Here is a 16,113-nt window from a genome sequence, read left to right as displayed (position 1 = left end):
AAAACACCCTACAATCATGAATTTTTTTGAACAGCATTAACTTTTAATTAATACTATTGGCCCAAAGCACCATTTACAATTTATTTTACATTTTTCTACTGTTCCAAATGTTCGGTTGTAAGATTGAGTCTTCAATCACTTAAAACATTTTTTAAAAGCAGAATAGGACCATTCTCTATCAGCTGAGGTAACTGGGCAGTATTTGAATTTGGATGCTATGTTGGCACTTATTGTTTCTGGTAAAACTTCACTTGTCCCATTAACAAAACTATCATTTTCACACAAGGGTTCAAAGCCTGGATTATTGTTTAAAATTTTTTTAAAACTTTTCCTTGAGGTTTCTTGGGAATATCTCTGGCAATGAGAAGTTCACTAGAATAATTTTATTCATTAGTTGATCAGATCCATTCAACACCAAACCTTGATTTACAAGCTTTTTAATACTTTCAGGTATACGGGAAAAATGAGTGCTAATCACAGCAATGTCTTTTTTAATACCGGAATGATTAAAAGCTTGCTTGTACTGGCAAGCTACCAAAGCCTCTGCACTATTGAAGTTGTTTACTACCTCTCTAATGGCCTCGAAATGTTCACTCTAAAACACAACCACTTCGACCTACGTACTCCAATAAGTTGCCACTAGCTTGGGAGGTAAAGGCACATTTGGTAGTATTTCTTTGTAGGTCTTGATGCGAGCAGGAGCCTTTAGAAACACTTTTTTTGTGGATGAAATCAGTTTATTTACTTTACAAACGTGGATTGTACTTCTTCAGCAAGGCGAAATACTCAATGAGCAAAGCATGTCACATGAATCAAATTGGGATAAAATACTTGCAGAACTTTTCCTGCTTTGAACATGTAGCGAGCAGCATGTGAAATAAAAATAAAAACCCTTTCATCTCCAGAAGATTCTGGAAATATTGTACTAATACCCTCATTCACAAATCTGGTGATCATAGATTTACTTTTTCAAGTTCTCTGCAGACTGCTAAATAGGAAGAAGGAGACTCTTCTTTTGAAGTACCAACAATTAAATTTTTGATGTAACGGCCACAAGCTTCTGCAGTTTCGACAACTGAAATCCAGATAATGCTGTCCTTGAGTTCATTGTGTATTTCTTCCAGAACATTTACGTGAAGTGTCGATACGTAATTTTTATGCAATGTTGATTCATCTGGTATATTTTGATTTAAGGAAGCCTTTGAGGATAGGGTTTGTAAGTTTGTGAAGAGGAATATTGCTTGCAATGAATGCTTCACATAGATCCATGTTAAACCAACTTTTTTGTTTATCTTTGTACAAATCTCTGCTACTGCAACTTGCTGTTGTTGAAAGTTGTTGTTGTGGTCCTTTCTTCTTCATTCCTGTGAGATGAAGACTTGTTAAATGTCCCAGGATGGTCAGCTATCCACAAAACGATGTTCTTTTTTCGGGCGGCATGGCACACAGCACCTTACACATTAAATGTTGTAAACACTTTCAGCAGTGTACAAGTAAATAAAAGCTAAACTGGAACAATGAACATGCAACTAAAATCTTGCGTAGTTTAATTTAATTGTTGCCGATGTGTGCGCAGGAGCATTGACTCTGTCTGCCTTTTCCTGTTCCTCATCTGTAATGATTTCCCTAGGCAGCAGTCTATCGGTGAGCAATTGCACACAGTTCTAGGTTGTGGTCAATCTGTGAGACATCAAAACTAGATTGAGCTAGAGACCGCCTTTCTAAAATATTACAAACACAGTGTGAAAATATGCATTGTCACTAGTTTTTAGTTAAAATATGCAATAACCAATGAAAAAGAAGCCAAATATGCAAATGTGTATCCAACATGCAAATGCATATGATCTGGTCTCTACTTATTACACTTTTAAGATTTTCATTTGACTCTTGTTCTCTTTTGACTCCTCATCATATTGTGTAATAAATTTTTGGGAAGAGAAGTGTATTTATTCCGTTCTGTCATTCGTCCACTAAGCGAGGTGTCGCAGTTGTTAGACACTGGACTCGCATTCGGGAGGACGACGGTTCAATCCCGCTTCCGGCCATCCTGATTTAGGTTTTCCGTGATTTTCCTAAATCACTCCAGGCAAATGCCGGGATGGTTCCTCTGAAAGGGCATGGCCGACTTCCTTCCCCATCCTTCCCTAATCCGATGAGACCGATGACCACACTGTCTGGTCTCCTTCCCCAAACAACCAACCAACCAACCAATCTGTCATTTGTCTCTGTTGTGTGTGTTTTTCCATTTTCCTTTTTCCCTGTCCTTTAAGTCAATTTTGCTGCAATTTGTTTTAAAAATTCAGCTGTAATAAATTACATTTGATTTTCCAGGTTTTACGATGTGGATAAAGGTTGCATTTCAATTGATGGTGTGGACATCCGCAACCTGGATCCTTCTTGGTTGCGTGGTAAAGCTATAGGGTTCATAAACCAAGAGCCTGTGTTGTTTGCAACAAGTGTAATGGAGAACATTCGATATGGACGACCTGATGCAACAGACCATGAGGTTATTTTTAAAAACAGTCTGATTTCTTCACCTAGTGGATAATTTATCTATGGACCTTTCTTTACTACTTATAAAGGAACAGCTTACTTATAATTGGCTGATGTGTGGTGCGTAGAAACTCTTCAACAGAATACAGTATCTACATTAACTTTTGAGTGCTTGGCCTTTTGCTAGCAAAAGTATGCACACTTACACACCCAAATGATCACATTGCCCTTTATTACTTCATATTTTGCATGCCATCATTACAATCATCTTATAAATTAAAGTGAACCAATGACTGTGTAAGAAGTAGAAGAGGCAAAATTATTTCAAAAGTAATGAACTAAGTTTGTTAGTAGGTGATTTTGTTTTTACCCTACTTTGTATTAAGCAGAGAACTTAAGGTGATAATAAGTTATGAACTAAAGTGAAAGGAGAAGGGCTCTGAGTGGACTATGAATAGACATAGGATATTGACATAGTTTCACCAAGGTTGTAGTGTTATTAGAGGATGCTGCTGGTCACATGATACACCATTAGTCTCTGGATACAAAGCTACCTTAGGGTTTAAACCTACATCAACAGCAAGCATGTCATAAATAACAGGACTTATGCTGTCTCCGTCATACTTACTACCAATAATTAAGAAAATGGCACACTTACATGGGCTTTAGAAGTGTACATTAATTTTTCTTCCCTCATACTTATTTATTCTGTTTGCATTTTGCAGGTAATTGCTGCAGCAAAGATGGCAAATGCCGATGAATTCATCACTGCCTTCCCAAACGGGTATTCGACTGTAGTTGGAGAAAGAGGTGTCACAGTATCGGGTGGTCAAAAACAGAGAATAGCCATTGCACGGGCTTTGTTGAAGAACCCTTCAATACTGATTCTTGATGAGGCCACAAGGTATGCTGTTAATCGCTGAGCTTTTAACCACTGTCGCAGGTAGTTACTGTAGAGCACATAATGTAGTCTGCTTACCATAAAGTTGATAGTTTGTAAAGTAAAATTGCACTTACCACACAGCACATAATACAGACAGCCCATAGTGAAGCACACAAAATTCATAATTTCTATGAGGCAGCTAAATATAATCACATTGCAGCTTCATGATGGTGATGCACATAAATTTTCTACTACAAGTCCTTCGTGATGTGATGAAATGGTTCTGCCCATGAGATGACTCTTAAAGACGGACTATCTTGACTTTGTCAACTCTCTACAGTGTTTGTAAAGACCTTCTGTGGATTTGACCGCATGTGATACATCAATCTGATAATAAGTGAGAACCAGGCTAGAGATTACAGAATGGCTAAATTTTTAATTTTATTGCTTGTAACTTTCCTAATTGTGATTTTGCTAAAGCAGCATTTTGTATTTGTGGTAGAGGCCTGTGAAACTGGAGAAATATCAGCCCTCTGATCTTGATGCAACTTTAGTTTCATACGATAAAATAACACACGTAAAGTTAAAAACTATTAGACGGTTTTTATTAAATTGAAAGGCGTAACAGAACAACTGAACAAAAATGCTTTTTTTACTCTTTGATGGTGCAGCACTTAACGAAAATCACACAGAGAATCATTAAAATTGAAATCTTAAACACCCATCCCCAATTAAATGATTTTACATTTAACACTAACAAAAATTAAGGCAAACCCAACAAGCTCCTCAAGGTAATGAGTCTAGGAGCTGGTAAGCCTTTGGTAAAAATATCTGCAATCTGGTCCTCAGAATGTACAAGCCTGGCTGTGATGATCCTGCGGAGGTGAAGTTTACACACAAAAATATATTTAACATTGACGTGTCTCAACCGTTGATGTTCCCATGTTTTCAGTAACTGTATACAGGACTGATTATACTCAAATATATGAATTGGTAGCTGGAGTGGAATTTGGATATTGTCCAGCAAATATTTGACCCAGAGTAAATCAGCTGCAGCTGTCGCCAGAGCTACATATTCTGCCTCTGTAGAAGACAAAGCAACACTAGTTTGTTCCTTTGTTGGCCAACAGATGGTGTTTCCAAAACATTTTAATAGATAACCAGAGGTAGATCTTGCGTCTTCTTTTCTATTCCAGTTTGCATCAGCATAGGCCAGAAGAACTTCTTCATTCCCCTTTCGATAATGTAGTCTCATATTGACAGTTCCTTTGATATATCTCAAAACTCTTTTTAAGCTTTCCAGTGTTGTTCTGATGGATCGTTTTGGTATCTGTTCAAGAAGTTGACCACAGCACACAAATCAGGTCTTGTTGCTGTCATTGCGTACATCAAACATCCAATCAACTCTCTGCAGTACTTGTGGATCATTTTTCCTTCCTTGATTTCCAGATTAACTTCCATAGGCTTCTTGACTGGACTACAATCTTGCATGTTGAATCGTTGTAGCAAATTATTCAAATATGATGTTTGGCTCAGATACATTTTTTCGTTGCCCATAGAAATCTCAATTCCCAAGTACAATTGTGGTTCTCCCAGTTCCTTTATTTCGAACTTCTGTTTTAACTTTCACTACTGGCCATTAAAATTGCTACACCATGAAGATGACGTGTTACAGACGCGAAATTTAACTGACAGGAAGAAGATGCTTCTATATGCAAATGATTAGCTTTTCAGAGCATTCACACAAGGTTGGTGCCAATGACGACACCTACAACGTGCTGACATGAGGAAAGTTTCAAACCGATTTCTCATACACAAACAGCAGTTGACCGGCGTTGTCTGGTGAAACGTTGGTGTGATGCCTCGCATAAGGAGGAGAAATGCGTACCATCACATTTCCGACTTTGGTAAAGGTCGGATTGTAGCCTATCGCAATTGCGGTTTATCATATCGCGACATTGCTGCTCGCATTGGTCGAGATCCAATGATTGTTAGCAGAATATGGAAGCGGTGTGTTCAGGAGGGTAATAACGGAATGCTGTGCTGGATCCCAACGGCCTTGTATCATTAGCAGTCAAGATGACAGGCATCTGCAGGGCTGTAACGGATCGTGCAGCAACGTCTCGATCCCTGAGTCAACAGATGGGGACGTTTGCAAGACAACAACCATCTGCACGAACAGTTTGACGACATTTGCAGCAGCATGGACTATCAGCTTGGAGACCATGGCTGCGGTTACCCTTGACGCTGCATCACAGACAGGAGTGCCTGCGATGGTGTACTCAACGATGAACCTAGGTGCACGAATGGCAAAACGTCATTTTTTCAGACGAATCCAGGTTCTGTTTACAGCATCATGATGGTCGCATCCGTGTTTGGCGACATTGCGGTGAATGCACATTGGAAGCGTGTATTCATCATCGCCATACTGGCATATCACCCGGTGTGATGGTATGGGGTGCCATTGTTTACACGTCTTGGTCACCTCTTGTTCGCATTGACATCACTTTGAACAGTGGACGTTACATTTCAGCAGGATAATGCACAACCGCATGTTGCAGATCCTGTACAGGCCTTTCTGGATACAGAAAATGTTCGACTGCTGCTCTGGCCATCACATCCTCCAGATATCTTACCAATTGAAAACGTCTGGTCAATGGTGGGCGAGCAACTGGCTCGTCACAATACGCCAATCACTACTCTTGATGAACTGTAGTTTCTTGTTGAAGCTGCATGGGCAGCTGTACCTGTACACGCCATCCAAGCTCTGTTTGACTCAATGCCCAAGCGTATCAAGGCCGTTATTACGGCCAGAGGTGGCTGTTCTGGGTAGTGATTTCTCAGGATTTATGCACCAAATTGCTTGAAAATGTAATCACATCAGTTCTAGTATAATATATTTGTCCAATGAATACCCGTTTATCATCTGCATTTGTTCTTGGTGTAGCAATTTTAATGGCCAGTAGTGTAAATTTCACTCTGTCCATTTCCTCTCTATTATTTCCTGCCATCAAAATGACATCAACATAGAGCACAATATAAATAATAACTTCCATTAAAATCATATAGTAAAGATGTTTATCTGCTTCTGAAAGAGTGAATTTTATAGACATAAGAAAGGCATGAATAGAGTGATTCCATGCTTGCTTTAAGCCATTTAAAGATTTATGTAACCTGCAAACCAAACAAGTTGTGTCTTTCAGTTCTTCTGGAATACCCACTCCTTCAGGAATAGTCACATATATTTCCTCCTTGAGTAATCCATGAAGAAAAGTTTTGGTGACATCAAATTGTTCCAGAACTAGTCCTAGTTGGTTGCAATAACTAGCATTATTCTAATAGTTGCAAGTCAAGCCACTGGTGCATATGTTTCATCATAGTCAAATCCACTTTTCTGTGGACATCCTTTTGCCACAAGTCTAGCCTTGTGTCTTATATTTCCATCCTTGTCCTTTTTTAATTTGAACACCCACCCACTTACCGCCAATAGTCTTCCTTCCAGGTGGTAATTTAACAAAGGTCCAAGTCTTGTTTTCCTTTATAGAGCCAGTTTCATCCTCTACAGCTTTATACCAGTATTCCTTATCTTCACGATTTGAAGTTTCCTGGTAACTTTTCGGTACATCATCCACAAATGAATCAGCATTGAGTGCCAGAACAGCATAGTCTTTCAGATATTTAGGAGGGTTCGTCTTCTTGGTAGCACACTGAACAGTTTTCTTTTCTGATAAATTTTCTGCTTCCTCTTTGTCACTGGTCAGTTCTGGTAAGGGAATACTTTCACGGCACTCATCACTTAGTTTGGCATCTTCTTCGATGATGTCTTCTTCATTATCATCCTTCTCGGATGATTCCTGTACAGATTCTGGGATCCATTCCTCAGCTGCTTTATTTTCAAAGCCAAATCTTCCTTCTTAGAAAACAATGTTCCTTCTTGTGACTATTTTTCCTTCCTCTGGACACCAAAGCCTGTAGCCATTAGGATAGTAACCAGTGAAATAGCATTTTAAGGACTTGCCTTCAAATTTCCCTGTTCTCAATTCCTTTGGTACTAGTAAATAAGCAATACATCTGAACACTTTCAGCTTACTCAAATTAGGTTTCTCGTTATACCAAACAGCTGCAGGCACCTTTCCTTCCAAAGGCGTGGTAGGATTTCTATTAAGCAGGTTCATGGCAATACGAACAACTTCTGACCAAAACATGTTATCTAATGTACACTGAAGTACCATACAGTGAGCTTTCTCAATAATAGTTCTGTTCATTGGCTCTGAAACACCATTTTGCTGAGGAGTATATCTGATTGTAAACTGAAACTGTATTCCCCGTTCTTCAAAAAACTGTTTCAATTAATTTGACGTGTATTCATGACCACTGTCACAGTGCAATCTGCTAATCTTCAAGTTGAAATGAGCTGTAGCCATGGCATGAAACGTCTTCAGATAGCGAGTTACCTGACTTTGATTCCAGTACTTAGGCCACTGTGAAATGTGTCAAGTCGTTGACAAACATGAGCACATACTTCTTTCCGTTGAACGACTCTGGTGCAATTGGCCCACACAGATCACTGTGGATCAGCTGAAGAGATCTGGTGGCATGTTTCCTATTGTGATTGTATGGCAACTGTGATTGTTTCTCTTCGACACAATTTGAACATTGTTCTGTGGGGACTGTTGAAGTGTCCAGTTCCATACCATCAACTTGTGACTGGAGGCATTTAATGTTATCATAACTCAAATGGCCTAATCTGTTAGGCCACAGTTTCACATTAGTTGCAGTTGAAGCAGCTGACAAGGCTTTTCATTGCAAAAAATTTAAAATATATAACTGAGATTCATTCCTATTTGCAATGGTAACAGATTCTTTTCCATTTTAAATTGAACCTTGAGCCTTTTCAAATGTGATACTAAAACCATTCATTTCCAGTTTTTTAACTGACAGCAAATTATAATTAAGATCAGGCACAGACAAAACATCTTTAATTGTTACCTGAATTTCCTTTCCTTTTGCCACACTAGTGACTTTAATTTCTCCTTTTACTTTAGCCTCAAGAAATGTGCCTGACTTAAATACACTGACTTTAATTGGCTGTTCCAGTTTCCTTAAATCAGTGAGAGGTATATTACTGTTAATCAGATGTTCCATTGCTCCAGAGTCCAAGAACCAATTTATGTTGTTCGTTGACTGATCTTCATTTGATGCTGCAAAACAAAACCAATCTTCCTCTTTGACGTTAGCTATGACCACAGAGTTGCTGATTCCTGAGTTCTTGTTTGGTATCTTAACTCTACAATTAGCCCTTTTGTGTCCTGGCTTCCTGCAATGGTGACAAGTAAAGTTGAAAGAAGTTCCTTGTTGACTTCTTGTTTTACTGGTGTCTGAAGAACCCTTTTTTGGATACCATTGAGTCTGAAAAGCTGTAGGAGGCGGTGTATCATCATTTTTGTTTTTCCTGATGACTCCCTTCCGCTTCGAAACTTCATCCAGTAGCCTATTTTTCATGAAGCTCAGCAGCAAGTCTTTCATTGAGAGAGTTTCGATTGCAGTGACCACTACGTTGTATTCTACAGGCATCGTTAAAAGCAAATGGCACACTATGTCCGTTTCTTCGACAGTAGCTCCAGTTGAATGTAAATCACAAATCAGTTTATCAAACTTCAGAAAGTGGTTAAATAGCAAATTATTTGTTGTGTTAAATAATTTTTTTCTCAACAGAAGTTGACCAGCATTTCCTTTTCTCTTGAACATATTGCACAGATAGGTCCATAAATCAAAAGAAGTTACCTTATCTTTCGTGTATTCCAAGTGACTGTCAGCAATGCATTGAACAAGATGAGACTTTATGATCTTGTTTATCCATTTCAGCCAGTCGTGTTTCCTTTGTGGGACACTGCGTGTTCTCCTCCCCATCAACAAATTCCACCTTCGTGAGATAATTTGCTTGCACAAATGGTAATAGTTCAGTTTCTCAAGGAGAATTACCATCCTGAATTTCCAGTTGTTGAAATTCGTTTCGTCGAATGAAGGAATAAGGTATTTTTCTGCTTCAGTTGCCATCTCGGCTTAACTGTATGTGAGAGTACACTTGGGGCCAGGCATTTATCGCAGATTCTGTTTACTTAAAACAAACCTGGGCCCATAACCTGATGTAATTTTAGTTTCTTATGATAAAATAACATAGGTAAAGCTAAAAACTATAAGATGGTTTTTATTAAACTGAAAGACGTAACAGAACAACTGAACAAAACGCCTGTTTTACTCTTTGATGGTACAGCACTTAATGCAAGTCACACAGAGAATCATTAAAATTGCAATCTTAACAGATCTTACAAACATTTCTAATATAACGAAGTACGGGTGCTGAAACACAACCCTCAATGTACAATGGAGCTTAATTAAAATTCATTATACCCCAAAGCATTAGAGATAAAAGGTAAAGCTGCCAATAACCCAAATGTTGGTTTAAACACCATAGTGATTTACTACACTATGGTACTATCAGAGGTAGCATGTTTATGGCTTCCTCTGACTTTTAATCCGGTTTACTCAACTAATTAAAGGGCAGAGTACAGTTCAATTACAAATAATGCACTTGGCATTTTTTGCGTTAAAGACAGTGCCAGACATGAAAGAAGTGATAAGTGTCAGATATGTTGTTAGACTGACAGATACAGAATTACAAAAACTGGTATAGCTTTCCGAATATTCAAACTGAAAATGGTCCCAAAAAAATCTAAGTTCTAAGTGGCAGTTAGTCTATCACATATTCATAGTACAAAATTCTGTTTTTCAATATAGCTTGGAAAATACTGAAAACATTGATAAATGACATTTAGGGCCAGTTCTTTTTTTTTTTTTTCTTCCATGTTGAAACCTATGTACCTTGCTAGATTCAAGTTTGTAGCTGTTGTTTACACTGCCAGTAAAATGTACAAAAGAAGTACAATACCTCTAAAAATTCTCTAGGAATCTAATCTCACAAATTCTACTTTGAATGTTGTGAAATGATTGTGGGTTATACATCAATTGTTGTGGAGATGTGGTATTGTGTGATTTTTTTCCCCCCACCAACCAACACACCCTGTTCATTGTGTGACATTACACACTGGCAAGAAGCAGTTCCCTTACAACGTGCTTAAACTTGATAAACATCTCCACAACATATAAGAAGCCTTACTTGCTTCTGCACATCTGCTCAGTGTTTTGATAAACGAAGGTCAAATTCATGTTTTGCAGACCTTCTTAGGCACCTACAGCTGTATACAGACAAGGGATTAATTACTTTTGCTTTGTTCATTAGTGTATAAGTTGGAGTGCAGAAATGTACAATGACGACAACAACAACAATGATTAGAGACCTACATAGATGAGCAAAATAATATCCACATTTGCAAATGCTTGTGCATTTATGATTCAGATTTCCACATTCTAAAATTTTATAAACCATTTTAACGTGTTTGTGGAACTTCAATATGAATATAGGTGGTGTAGAATGACAAACAGGTACATTTAAAAATAGATTGTTGAAAACAGTCCATCAGATAACACACGTCTACCACTCTACACTTCCTCTATGTGGTTGTATGCCCGACAGGGAGTTATTTCCATTTCCTTTGCTGGAATATCTGGGTGCCAGTTAAACCAAATCATTTATAAATTAATTTATTTCTGCTTCCAATTGCGACTTAGTGTAAAATAAAACTGCATAGGCCAATCAAGATCAAATTTTACTGCAGCGAACTCTGCCAATGGACAGACTTTCAAATCCTGCGCCAGTCTTTGTGGAATTAATATTGAGTATAGCTTAGAAAATAAATCCTGCAGTGCATAGAGCATATACCGATACTCTACCAAACAGGTTATGCCATTGCCTTAACCAGGATTAATAGTAATGCTTGCTGTAATGATTGACTTACTTTATGTGTCACATCTATGTGGTTGGAAGAAATTTTCACAAATTTAACTTACGTTGGGAATTATTTTTGTGCTTCAGTGCTGAACAGTAACAACGGTAGCATCCATATGTAATTGCATATCCTTTGTTGCAGGCATCTTGTCGTTCTTATTGAATTGTGCTAAATTCATAACAGTGTAGGACCTGTGAATTTCTGAAACCACGTATTCTGCTTTGCCTTTATTTGTGCTGGATTGTATTCATTCTTGATGTGAATGTAGTATATTATTTCCTATCACATTTAATTGTACATTAACTATCTTTTTCTTTCAGTGCTCTAGATGCAAGTTCAGAGCAACTTGTCCAAAAAGCCTTAGATAACGTGACTCGAGGTCGGACTGTGCTGATAATTGCTCACAGGCTGAGTACCGTTCAGAATGCTGATGTTATAGTTGTTCTGAATGATGGTGTCATTGTAGAGGTATGCCTTATTTTGTGCATTGATATAACTTGCCTGTTGTTGCTTTTTTGATTCCATAATCTGATCTGAAACTTTATTAAAGTACAGAAACTGTCTCCTGCATGAATCATGAAAAATCATTTAAATTAATTATGAAATCTTCTGAATCATTAGGGCATGTCATGTTCTTAAAAATTCTTCAATGATTGACGCTTTGACCCCTCTGCTGCATCCTGTTCACCATGCCACTGGTGTCCACAGACAGCTGAACGCTGTCAAAACACAGTGTTGCATTTACTTATAAGAGCCTGTTTACCACTTTTTTGGAGAAATGGAGTTACTGGGTAAAAATGTTCAGTCTGCTATTGGCGAGAGTTCATCTTTGGATAACTACTCAAAGCAGATGCTGAAAGACAGGGGGGATCAAAAATATCATTGTTGGGCTGCCTTGGCTGTTTTCTGGTAGCTGTTACAATATGTACTCGAATTTAAGGCACATTCAAATCCAAGCCACACCTGAAAAATGAGACTCGAAATCAAGGGAAAAAAAATCCCAAATCTAAGCTGCACCTGAAATTTGAGACTCAAAATTCAAGAGGGGAGAAATGTTTTATGCCGCACCTCCAAATTGAAATAAAGTTGATCCATGGTAACATAAGACACAATTTAGGTCGAATGGATGAAGATACAGCTACAGCAGTTTGGTTTGAGTCGTAAGCTGAGCAGTTAAGCTTTACCAGGTAGCCATTGCTATGCGTCAGGTGCTCCATCCATATTTATATGGGTACCCTTGCTTTTTCACGTGCTTCGTCTGGCTATAATCGATTGCTTATTTTGCTTTGATCTGATAATTGCTGTTTTCTTTGTTATAGGTGTTTACGTCACTCTAAGCTGAAAATGCATAATTGTACTGTGTCATGCATTGTTTGTCACATTCTGATAATGAGTGTTTACGGCCTGTTACCACTTGTGGCGTGCCTTGCTTTTGTGCCACTACCGTAGGGGGGGGGGGGGGGGGGGTTGAAGTGTATCATTAGTGAAATAATGGCAAAAGACTGCTATTTGCTGTTACTTACACTGCTGCTTTCTTTGATAATGATCAAAAAGAATCAAATAACAGATTGAATATGATAGAAAATGTTCTGAACGAGAGTTTCGCGAAAATTTTTCTCCGTTTGAAAATCTTTGCAGACGCCTCTGTAGTACATTACATTCTGCACAGAAATTAGAGTCATCTTAGATTTAAAAATCTGGTCAGTTACCATGCTTCATTTCTGGCTGTATCACTATTCAGCATAAGAATAATACAAATATAAACATGATGTGATATGTATATTCTCCCGCATTTGCTGTTGTCTCACTCTAGTTTCTTAGTTTATTAGGCAGACACGATTTAAATGAGATAGCAGCAAACAAGAAAGAATGCGTGGCATAATGTTTACATTTATATTATTCTTATGGTGAAGAGAATACTGCATGTGATTCAGGATTCATAAAAGCTCCTATTAGCAACGATCTCTTGTCACAGGCAGGAAAAGATTCAGAATGTAGAGTTGACCATATTGACATACATCTTGCCAGTCGGATTTTTGTAGTAGATTTTTAGTGATGACTTGAAATGCAGAGTGTGTTGTTGTTGTCTTCAGTCCATAGACTGGTTTGATGCAGCTCTCCACGCTTTTCTGTCCTGTGCAATGCAGAGTAGCAACACTTATAAAATGAGAATGAAAAGAACTTAGAAATTAAAGGCTGGAATTTAAAACAAAATTTTATTAGATTTGTAATACATCTTATATGAAATGTTTAAAATATCAGTCATGATTCTGAATCACTATCACTCGATTCTATGTTGCTCATTTCTTCATACAGAGCATCGTCCTCTGTACAATCTAGTGCACTGGATATCGAACATTTTTTTTTAATGCTTGTTGTACAGTCTGATTTGGGACACACTTCCATGCATCATAAATCCATCGGCACACTAGCGACAAACTTCCACATTTTACATGTCCTATTGGTGTCAGTTGTCAGTCGCTTTTCGAAAGCCAGTCTGTGTACATGCGTTTAAGCTTGTCTCGTCTTCTACGTTTTTTTTTTTTTTTTTTTTTTTTTTGTTTTTGTTTTTTTACTGACGCAGGTATATTGGCGCCAGTATTCATCGTATGCCTGCAAATCATGCCTGTGTAGTGCTGAATATATATATATATATATATATATATATATATATATATATATATATATATATATATATATATTCGACGTCAGAAGTTAGTTGTGGCAGCACCTACCAACATTTTTCAGAACTTCCGCTTACTTTGCACTGGATTCTAAGCCTCAGGCGGTTTTTGGATTACAAAAACTGGAAAAAGGTGCAGCTTAGATTCGAGTAAATATGGTATTGTTCCTCATTTGCCTTGGCTGGGTGTTATTTCAGTGATAGCAGACACCAACAAAGATGGAAGCCCATAACTGTCATCTTTGTTGACATTGTACTCATTCCTAGATATTTTGACTGTTTGATGGACGTTCCTTCTACAAATATTACTTTCTCTGCCTAGCACGCATATGTTCTGAAAATCGACAACCTGATCACATTACTCTTGGTGCTCCAGTCCGCAGCTTGTGGTCTCGCGGTCGTGTTCTCACTTCCCGAGCATGGAGTCCCGGGTTCAATTCCTGGTGGTGTCAGTAATTTTCACATGCCTCGAGATGATTGGGTGTTTGTGTTGTCCTTATCATTTTATCATCATTCGTGAAAGTGGCGAGATTGGACTGTGCAAAGGTTGGGAATTTGTACGGGTGCTGATAACTGCGCAGTTGAGTGCCCCACAAACCAATCATCATCATCGTCATCTTGGTGCTCCACTACCACTGATTTTACATTTTGTCTTAAATATTGCTCTTCCCGATATATACTTTGCCATGACTGTATGTCACTTCATGGATTCGTGCAGTGAGGTGGTGGTCAGACACATCCGTTGTAGGCCATAACAAGTCTTATTTTGTATTGACTTAAGAATGTTGCCCTTATAGTATTCTTCTGAAGGATTATGCCTATATGGCCAGTTAATGTAGTTACAAATGTGTATCTGTATCTGCTTTTAGTCGTTATTCAATGACAATGGCCCACCAATAGCAGCCTGAAGATTTTTAGCCATTAACTCTCATTCTCTAAAAAAGTGCTGCAAAACAGCCTTTTAGAAATGAATATAACACTGTCTTTTGGTAGTGTTCAGCCATCTAGGGATGCTGGTGGAATTCTGAAAAAAGATCCTAGCAGAGGGATCAAAATGTTGGTCATTGAAGAAGTTTGAAGAAGAATATGAAACAGGCTAATGTCTCAGAAGATTTTATCATCAAAACAGTGGCCACGAAAGAGCTTTAATATTTTAACTGTCTGTTTTATTGTTTGTGTCTATGACTGAACACCACCTCTAGAGGGTCAGTAGCAATCTATCCTTTCCATGTTGTTGTTAATAGTTTTACCTTATATAATCTGAAGAATTTGTCAGACAGGGATTACCAGAGAAAAATCACTATGTATCTTCAAATTGTCACATAATATTCAGACAAAAGCAACATATTTATGGGTAGAATTAGTCAAAGCTGTCAATTCCATAGTGTGTGATATCTAGAACTCTAACTTATTTGAAATGTTGTGTGTGGTAATTCTGAAATGTCATATATACGACTGAGGGGGAGGGGGGGGGGGGCAGGGGGGCGGAGGAGGATATTTTACTGATGTTTTGGTAAACTGACAGACTTTGAAAGGTAAGAGTACAGAAATTTGTAGTGTTCTCTGTTTGCTGTTAGCCAAGAAATACTTGCATACCAGATCTCATTGTCAAGATCCATTCGTTCACTATGTGCTGTGGTAATTTATTATAGATGGAAACTTTCCATTTTTTATATTTATTTATTTTCTTTTTATTTTTTTATTTTATTTATTTATTTATTTTTTTTTTTTTCAGACTGGTACTCACAGTTCTCTGGTGAAAAAGAGGGGCTTCTACTGGAATCTGATAAAAGAACAACAAAAGGCTGAGCAGACAAGAGGTACAGCGTAGCCTCTTTTATATGGATTGTTCTGTACCAAATGAAGTACAAATTATGCCCATGACCTTTATATTTACAGCAAATAAAGAAATATATATTTATTGTGCAAGTGGATTTTTTAATGAGAAAGACAACCACTCATCTTTATTTCATCTTAACATAATGATTTGACATGTATAGATAAACTGTAAGAAAATGAATCTTCAAATGGAAACTACAGTAACAAGAGATTAAAAAAGCCTCATTTACAGCTGGTGGTTGTAGGTGTATAGCAGTAAAAAGTGCACACCTAAATGTTCTACGATCTTCCAAAATAGAGAAAATCAG

At 37.8% G+C, this 16,113-nt stretch overlaps 1 protein-coding gene across 2 annotated transcripts in view; it reads left to right on the top strand.

Annotated features, from left to right (window-relative positions):
* Positions 1 to 15,895, top strand: part of LOC126272162 (mitochondrial potassium channel ATP-binding subunit-like) — a 196,568-nt gene extending 180,673 nt beyond the window's left edge. For both annotated transcript variants that reach the window (XM_049974794.1, XM_049974795.1), the window contains 4 exons: positions 2,332 to 2,506; positions 3,219 to 3,397; positions 11,604 to 11,751; positions 15,702 to 15,895. In XM_049974794.1, the coding sequence (XP_049830751.1) occupies positions 2,332 to 2,506; positions 3,219 to 3,397; positions 11,604 to 11,751; positions 15,702 to 15,797 (598 nt within the window). In that variant the 3' untranslated portion in view covers positions 15,798 to 15,895. The remainder of the gene's footprint in view (positions 1 to 2,331; positions 2,507 to 3,218; positions 3,398 to 11,603; positions 11,752 to 15,701) is intronic.
* The last annotated feature ends 218 nt before the right edge of the window (positions 15,896 to 16,113 follow it).

Source organism: Schistocerca gregaria, chromosome 5 (assembly GCF_023897955.1).
Source record: "Schistocerca gregaria isolate iqSchGreg1 chromosome 5, iqSchGreg1.2, whole genome shotgun sequence".
NCBI classification, from domain to species: domain Eukaryota; kingdom Metazoa; phylum Arthropoda; class Insecta; order Orthoptera; family Acrididae; genus Schistocerca; species Schistocerca gregaria.
This window is presented reverse-complemented; position numbering and strand designations above follow the sequence as displayed.